The sequence below is a fragment of the Scleropages formosus genome, chromosome 16 (assembly GCF_900964775.1).
Source record: "Scleropages formosus chromosome 16, fSclFor1.1, whole genome shotgun sequence".
Taxonomy (NCBI): domain Eukaryota; kingdom Metazoa; phylum Chordata; class Actinopteri; order Osteoglossiformes; family Osteoglossidae; genus Scleropages; species Scleropages formosus.
Genome location: NC_041821.1, coordinates 15,483,933 through 15,492,913, shown reverse-complemented (window position 1 = coordinate 15,492,913; position 8,981 = coordinate 15,483,933). Strand labels below are relative to the sequence as shown.

Below are 8,981 nucleotides of genomic sequence, written 5' to 3'. Positions count from 1 at the left end.
CCATAAAAGTCAATGCAGTGTGACTTTTAAGAGGCCAAGGAATACCTTGTGCTCTACAGACTTGTAAAATATAATATCATAACATGACTACAATTTCTCCTGGTGCATTTAGCACCCAATAAAACTAACCTGCCACAGGCAACAGGCCACGAAAGTACGCAAACTGTGTCGGAAAGCAGAGTTAAGTGGTATCCAGGGCCTGTTCATTGTCTCCATGACAAGACTTTGTCTGCAGAGTGTATATTTCTCTGTCACTTTGGAAAAAAGCATCTGCTAAATGAATAAATGTAAATGTAAGTGTAACGAGTACGATATGTCAACATGGTGTACACCTCAAACTTGGGCACAAGGTATACAGTGACAAGCTGCAGATGTAGACTGACACACAGTATGACTTAATAAGTACCTGAAAACCTTCAGCTCTGGCAGATTTGTGACTCTGTAGTTGAGATTTGAGGCTACGTTTGTTGTACAAATTTCGCATAAAATTCATCGTGACAACCCATTGTTTCTTTTTGCTAAAGGTAACACTCCTTACACGGGGTAAAAACAATGCATATATTTCTACCTTTTGTACATTTCTTTGTTGCATGGGGAGGAATAACTGAACTACAGAGGGAGGTGAATACATTTCTTTCCCTCAGAACGCACGAGCAAAATCAACTGTCCGCTTTCTACTGGAAAACACAGGCCCATTACATGGAGCCGAACTCAAAATACTAGGCATGGATATGCTTTGAAGAAAAACCTACAAAAAATTATCTTAATGAATTCCTTTGATATATATATCCAGCTACTGCTTTTTGTGATTGCAATATCATACTCATTATTCACAATAAATGGGAAAAATGCTGATAGTTTAACTGCACGCTATCTGAAATAAGTATTTGCAGAATCTGATATTTCTCCACTCTAATATTTTATCACATGGCAGCATGTTTTATTTTTAAAGGAAGCTCTCATCTGAAACCGACAAAATGCTTCATCCTTCACCTAAATTTGTTGACTGCGGGTTTGTAGTTCAGGCAGGACATTCCGGAACTATCACTGGAGTTTTGGAACGCTATTTTCATTTTAAATGTTTATTACCCAACAAGTAAAACCAATAACTTTGCTGTTAATCACCCCTGTAAAGGCAGCTGAATGGAATGAAGTGCAGATATCTAACCATTTGTCTACAACATTTATCCATGTATTCCTAAGTTTTTCACATCACAGGTGGAATTTACTTTCCCACATACACGGAGACTTGTCACTAGATATGGAATTGAGTGAGGTAGCCCACTAGCCCCTGGAATGAGCTAGGCTTGCCAGTGCTCTGTTCTTATGTACAGTAGAACTGCAGATACTGCACTATTACCATACTTATGTGTCTGTGTTTATTATACTAAGATGTAGGGTAACTCTAGTGTATTGACTTGGGCCTGTCCCTGACTGGTCCCCGTGTGTGGCATGCTTACACATCCCCCGTGCCAAGAATTTGAACTTGTGGCCCAGTGCTAAGAATCCTCATACTGATGTATTCCTGTTGCACACCGACTTCCCTGCAAGGCTCATGTTCATAGCTTGGGTACACATACATTCAGAAATATTTCTTTCTTGAATTTTCACCTTTTCACTGCCCTCCTTGCTTACTTATTGTTCCTGTTCCATCAAATTCCACTTGGTCCCCACTTCCCACTCTTCTCAGCACTATCGGGAATTTCACAGTATACATCCTGAATTGCTACAAGTTAAATGCTGGAAAGCTCTCTTCACTTGGCTTTCCTGTAGTAAAAACAACCATTATGACAACATCCCATTTCTAGATACAGTAATACCAGTTTTGGAAGCTCTGCTAAGTGCGGTGGACGCCCCCTCACATGTTTAATATGGCAGCTGTGCTCTTAGACCACAATGGGAGTGTCAGAGCAAATGGAGCTGATGGAGTCAGAGTCCGACTTCTTCCTCTGTCTCCGCCCTCGCTGGACATCTTGCTCCTGACACTCCTCCATGTTGGGGCTGACCTTGCCATTCTGACCCTGCAGCTCCTTGGGATCAATGAACGCAACATGTCGAGCAAGACCAGCCTTGTTACCAAGGTCGCCATGTGTAGGTGTGGTGCTGAGCACAGATGAATGAATGCTATCATCGTTATGCCCCTTGTCCCGGCTACGGTCCGGACAGCAGGAGCAGCGGCAAGGGGTCAGGTATAGGTACATCAGCACCAGCACAACACTGGCCAGGCAGCCTACTAGTGTGGTGTAGGCTGTGTTCATGGGGTCATGGCCACTACCCATAGTGAAGTTGTGAACCTTCACTGAGACATACAATGTCTCGTTGAGGGCCTGGCTCACAGCATAACAGATGTAAGTACCGGAGTCTTCAGGCCGTGCTGGTCTGATCTGAAGACTACCATCCGGGAGAACCACAGCACTCTGGTTGCCATCGAGGGATACCGCAACGTTGCCCGGCCTCACCCAGGTCTTGAACATGTCTCTGTGTCTGGTGTCACAGCTGAGTACCAGCGTTTGACCCAGGTATGCTTCCTCATCGACCTCTTTCACAGTACTACAGTTCATGTAGTTACCACTCAGATCAAAGACCCGCACCATTGTCTTCTGTGGCCCAGGCAGGATGCATGTATAGTCATCCTTAAAGTCGATGGCTGAGGTAAGTTGCCGGAAATGCCAGTGTGCTAACAGATTGTACAACTCACATGAACAGGCAAAAGGGTTGTTATGGATGTAAAGACCATTCTTAATCCAGGCCGGCAGAGTTTTAAGATCTTGTAGAGGTATCACCTTTATCCGGTTGGAGGACACGTCTAGTAGGCTCAGGTTCTCCAACCGTGTTTTCTCCTTGACCAGCTCCAGTGGGAAGCGGGACACCTGGTTTTGGCTCAGGTAGAGTTTCTGTAGGTTGTTGAGGCCTGTGAAGGCTGAGCGGTCTATTTGTGATATATGGTTATTATAGAGTAATAACACTTCCAGCTGGCCCAAGGGCTCGAAGATAAGCTCGTCCAGCTGCTGCAGTGCGTTAGAGGAGAGGTCCAGGTAGTGCAGGCACGTGACATACACAAATGCTTCAGTGGAGATGAAGGTCAGGCCATTGTGACTGAGCTGCAAGTTGTGGAGATTCGAAAGCTTGACCGTGGTCCACTCGGCACGTAGCCGTGTTATACTGTTGAAGCTCAAGTCCAGCACCGCCATGTATTTAGGCAGACCTGTGGGCACGGTGGTCAGGTTCATCTTTGAGCAGCTGACAATGTTGCTTGCACAGATGCAGGTCATGTGACAGTTGAGGGTAGAGCCTGCTGCTGGCCATGGGATCACTATGGTGAGGGACAGCAGGAGACAGACAGTAGCGGGGCTAAGGGGGGTTGGACCAGGCTGCTGCTCAGTGCTGGAAAGGGGCATGATGGAAGAGTCCACAGTCAGCAGAATGCTACACCGCAGACTAAGCCTGCAGTGGCTGGGAGCTCTGGCATCATTAATAAATTGCTGTAAGGGTAAAGAAAAAAGAGGAAAAAACCTTTCATGGATCAACAGGAATAAACATCCCCTAATACACAAACAAGCACACAAACTGCATTTTATCAGAATGCCAAATTGTGTATATTGGTTACTTGACAGCACGGAGCACCACAGAAACAAGAACTCGGGCTTTCGCGCAGTAAAACCTAGGGTGTGGACACATGACATGTGATGTCCGCGGCGTGCGGCACGTGCTGCTGTCCCGCGGCCGGGAACGCGCAGTCCGGCGGTGGAGCGGCAGTCCTCGGGTACCGGTGTTGCATTGCACCATTTTTCCACGCAAACGCCCGAACGTGCAAACCCTCGCCAGTGGACCTTTTAAAGTTCATTTAGTCATGAGTGGCGTCGATCATCATCCTCAGCCCCTTCCTTTCAATCTACACGGCGGGATCAGAAGTTTGTTTAGAAACCAACGGAACGTTTGTTTATCCTCAGTTCCGCAGCTGAGCGATGACCAAATTAAGTTAATATTTTTTAAACACTGATTACAAAGCGCGTCGCTGCAACACACACGGGGAGACACTGAAAATGAGTGAAAATAAGTATTTCGGGTGAGGACGAGCGGCTTTGGTCATGAATAACGCATTTATGATTTAGGTGACAGATTACACAAGCACGAGACGATGACGGAGAGCAAAGCGGAGCTCTTGCGACAGACACCCCTTGACATTCGCGCGTTCGTTTCACGTGTGATAAATGCGTTAGAGAGGAATAAAAGTGACCCTCGGGACGCGGCTCGCTACGTTACCTCCCGCGGTTTCCTCCTCACAAGAGCGATTCGATGGAAATCTGAACCGATCGGATCGGCACACGAAATTCTGCCAACGCTTCTTCTTCTTATTCGGAAAACGGGGCCTCGCGCGCAGCGTCCCTCCCATGTGGATCAAAGCAAGATGGTTCAAAGACAAAGTGCCCCGGCGTGATGCGCGTGCGATGGCCCGACGGCGGCGGCGGCGTCTCCATCCTCGGGCGAGCCGCGGCGCGCTGCGGCTGCGGGGGGCGGCCGCTCCACCATGGCTGGTCCCGCACACTTCGGCGCGTCTCAGCAGCTGCTCCTCCAGCTGCTGGAAAGGAGAAACAGCAGCGATGCACAGCCCAGTGACGCAGCCTTGTTACAGTGCGGCCGGCTGCAGGATTCTGAGCGGCTGTGTGTGCGCTTTTATTGCGGTCTTTTCCAGAAAAGACCGGCGTTAGATGGTTCGTTGCGTACCAGTCAGTTTTTTTCTCAATGCAGTGGAATGGAATAAGTGCAGTACTGTAAATTGCATACATTTGCCTCTACTGGTAAAGATATAACAACAAAGAAACGAACATCAGTTTTTTTTTTTTTTTTTTACATTAAGTGGTAACAATTCCTAATGCTTGTTTTACATAGCACACATCCCATTCCGCCACTGTGATTTTTTTAATTTCCAAATGCCTTTCACTGATTGAATAACACAGATACATCAAAGTGGCATAACGCACATTTCTGAGTGGTAAACATCAGTTCTCAGAAACACATAAATATGTAATGTGTGTGTGCTCACACAAGGATGAATGTGTACATTAACATTTTAGACCACCTTTGACGAAGTGTCAGTTTCAATCTACGCTTCCCACCAAAGATTACAATGACAATGTCTACTTGTTCTTTTCCTTTGGAATTTAACATTAATATAACAGAAAACAGGGTGTGTTGCTATTCCCATATAACAATTCCTATAGAATTGGCACCAACACTTTTTCTTAGGCTTAACATTAAGAAAAATTACACTTAATAATCTGTTTTCACTTTGATATTTTTCCCAGACAAGGACACAGCAATCCAGAGACAATTCTAGGATGCACACGGTGCAAGAGAAGGTGCACCCTATAGGAGCTAAACAAGTCTGTTGGGAGGTACTCACATAAGGCACACTAGGGTTTAGGGTTGCCAATTCCGTTAAACAGCAGGCTTTTGGAATTGTGGCAGGAACCTGCAGCGAAACCCAAGTGAATATGGAAAACCCACTCAGACTGCTAGACTGTTTGCTAATTTCCTTTATATATTTATCTAGTTGATGTTGTCTAAGGTGACGTACAAACTTAGGACTGAGTGTGTGTAATTGTGTAACACATGTATACTAATACATACAGCATACATAATATAGCACTTGAGAGCTTTTTTTTCTCTTGGTTTCATGTATTTGAGCCAAAAGCCCATTTCCTTTTACTGAATTATTTAGTTTTGAGTTCTCTTTCAACTTACTACAGAAAAATAAAATCTTCCTCAAGTCTACTCATTCCTGCCCTGCTCCTGGGAGTGGACACATCTTTGCAGATACAAACACATACGGTATATGCTTTCTCACTTTGCCTGCCACTTTTCTGTAAAACAAATGTCTGATAGATATGAGATGAATTCATCTCTCTCTATATAGTAAGGTACATCAACTTTTAGATGTAGGCTAATGCTACTAAGAGAATAGACTCAGTAAACCATTCGCATGCTACCAAAGACATGGGAATGAATTACTTCATTTATGAATACTGGGAAATGTCTTTTTGGTCTTTTAATTTGTGCTTTAACAAGAGAAACATTATTCACATTACTAGAAAGTATTTCAAAAGTGCATGTAGTTAAACTTGCATATAAAATATCAGAACTGGACCAAAATATAGACCTGCATGACCGAAAAAAATAATGACTGTGGTGGATGTGAAGTTTTCAGAACTGGCACAGCAATAGAAACCAGTTTTTTTTTTTTTTGTTCTTGAAGACTGATCCAATTTCCTAATATGTGACCTTTAGGAATGATAAATCTTCTTGGATATGCTTTTACATGCTCTGCACACATGGGTTTAGATAGCTTCTAACTTTCTTCATTGCAGATCCTCTCTAGCTCTGTCAGATTGGATGAGGAGCTTTGGTGTATTGCAGTCTTCAGGTCTCTTCACAGATTTTCCATGCGGTTTAAACACAGGCACTCAAGGGCATTCAGAGATTTGCTCTGAAGCCACTCCAGCACTGTCTCAGTAGTGTGCTTTGGATTGTTGTCATGCTGAAAGGTGACTCTTCATCCTACCCCAAGGTTGTGTGTACTGTAGTGCAGGTTTTCTTCAAAGACCTCTCTGTGTTTGGCTCAATTCACCTTTCCTCAGTCCTGACCACTGTTCCAGCCCTTACTGCTGTGAAGCATCCACATAGCATGATGCTGTCACCACCTTGTTTCACTATGGAATGGTAATAGCCAAGTGATGAGCACTTGATTTTCTCCAGAGAGGCATTTAGCATTCAGGTCTTAGAGTTCATTTTTTATCTCATCAGACTTGAGAATAATTTTTCTCATGCACATGGTAAACTCTGGGTGGCCTGTCATATGATGTTATGGTGTGCATGTGCATTCAGGAGCAGTTTCTGTCTAGCCACTGTACATTAAAAACATGATTGAATGAGTGTTGCACCGATGGTTGTCCTTCAAGCAGGTTCTCCCATCTGTATGAAGGAACTCTGAAGATCTGTAGTGCTGTTCTTGGGTTCTTGTTGCCTGCCTGACTAAGGCTCTTCTTGCCCAAATACCAAATCTGGCCAGACAGTCAGTTCCAAGAAAAGTCTTGAAAGTTCTAAATTTATTCCATTTGACAATGATTGAGGCCACTATGCTCCTACAAATCTTCAGTTCATTGACTATTATTTATACCCTTTTCCAGCTATATGCACTGGCACAATCCTATCTTGGGGGTCTAGGGCAATTCCTCAAACTTAACAGCTTAGTTTTTACTCTGTCAAGTACTGTGAATTGTGTGACCATATAAAGACAAGCATGTGCATTTTAAATCATTATCCAGTTAAGTGAATTTACTAAAGGTGGACTACATTCAAGTTCTAAAGAGATCTAAAAGATTACTAAAAGAAATCTAACATCAATTTGTAAAGGTTCTGAATACTTATATAATGTGGGATCTATGTTTTTCATTTTTAATAAATTTTTTTAAAAGTATGTTTTCAAATTGTTATTTTGGGGTATTGTGTGTCAATTGATGGTAAAAAAGAATTAAATCCAATTTGATTTTATATGTAATCCATTCATTTTTTCCCCCCAGACACCCGAGGGCCCCTAAGGAATCATAAGCAAGAATACTGTGACTCAGGCCTACAAGTCATTTATTAACTTCTTATAGAAAAAGGTTGATGACAGAGTATGAAAAGACAAGCTTATAGTAAGAATGCCTTTGCTCTAAAGCCATATTTATTATCACACAACAAGAGAATACTAGAACACCACCAGAACCTCATTCATACAGCCTCTTAAAGGTTTGCACTGGCACATGCCTTCCAGTTAACTGCTGGCGAATCTCCAATATCTATAACCAAATACAAAATTTTTATATCAACATAAGTAATGCAATTTTCCCCAATTTTCACACTGATCGGTACAGCTTCAGCAGCTCAGTTCCTAGCATCACTGCAAGGGGGAGCCCCAGCGGGTTTTTTTCCGTTATTTCCGGCGGCAAACGTTCTCAGGGCGGAAAAGGACAAAGGCATCAAAACGCCTCCATCCGGTGACGTCACAGTTCAGCAACTTGAGTGAGATAATTTTGGGCTTTTTGCAATCTCATTTTGCGTATCATCAAATCATCAATAGTGAATATTCATCAATAATGAAAGCCTAATAAAGCAGTTTACACAATGTTTACACATGTTTAACATTTGGTTAAAGACGTTGGTGGTATGCCTTAAAGACATTAAAAACATTCTCACTGTTAAACATTTTGCCATATTAAGTATAAATTTGAACTGTAAGCTCAAATTAATCAATAAAACCAGTAATAGTTAAAAATAATGTAATTCTTAGATGTGCTGTCTGAATTGGAAAGTGTTGAAGTACTTGGTGGAATAAAACTTTTTTTTTGTGACGTGACACAATAATACAAACGACAGCAGCAAAGAGGAGAAAAGCATAAAGATACCATATATAAAAAATGTAGCCAGGGGAATACAAATGCAGATTACGTTTATCTAAAGATGTGGAAAGATTTACAGAGTGTTATAGTTTTAATAGCTTTTTATTGGTAGAGTATTGGACAGTAGTAATGTACTTTTTGAGTTCATTTGAGAGTGCTATAAAGTCAGGTTTCTTATTAGAAAATGTGCATTTCTGGGTATGTAATTTAGTTTACAATAAAATTAGACTGATTAAATTAAATTGTTTGTTGTCCTTGGAGTGGGGGGGACACAGTGGCGCAGTAGGTTGGACCAGGTCCTGCTCTCTGGTGGGTTTGGGGTTTGAGTCCCACTTGGGGTGTCTTGCGATGGACTGGTGTCCCATCCTGGGTGTGTCCTCTCGCCCTGCGTTGCTAGGTTAGGCTCTGGCTCCCCACAACCCCGTATGGGACAGGCAGTTCAGACTGTATGTGTGTCCTTGGAGCACTCAAAAATCAAACTGTACTTTTCCCCACAATGGTTTGTGATGATGAATATTTACATTGATAAATTGTGCACTT

The 8,981-nt window shown here is 42.9% G+C and overlaps 1 protein-coding gene across 1 annotated transcript; it reads right to left on the bottom strand.

Moving 5' to 3' along the window:
- Positions 1–467: 467 nt before the first annotated feature.
- On the bottom strand, positions 468–4,649 carry LOC108933656 (amphoterin-induced protein 1). Its single transcript, XM_018750847.2, has 2 exons — positions 4,264–4,649; positions 468–3,482 (listed from the first exon to the last, which is right to left on the bottom strand). The coding sequence occupies exon 2, from the start codon at positions 3,396–3,398 to the stop codon at positions 1,887–1,889; it is 1,512 nt and encodes a 503-aa protein (XP_018606363.1). The 5' UTR covers positions 3,399–3,482; positions 4,264–4,649; the 3' UTR covers positions 468–1,886.
- Positions 4,650–8,981: the final 4,332 nt, after the last annotated feature.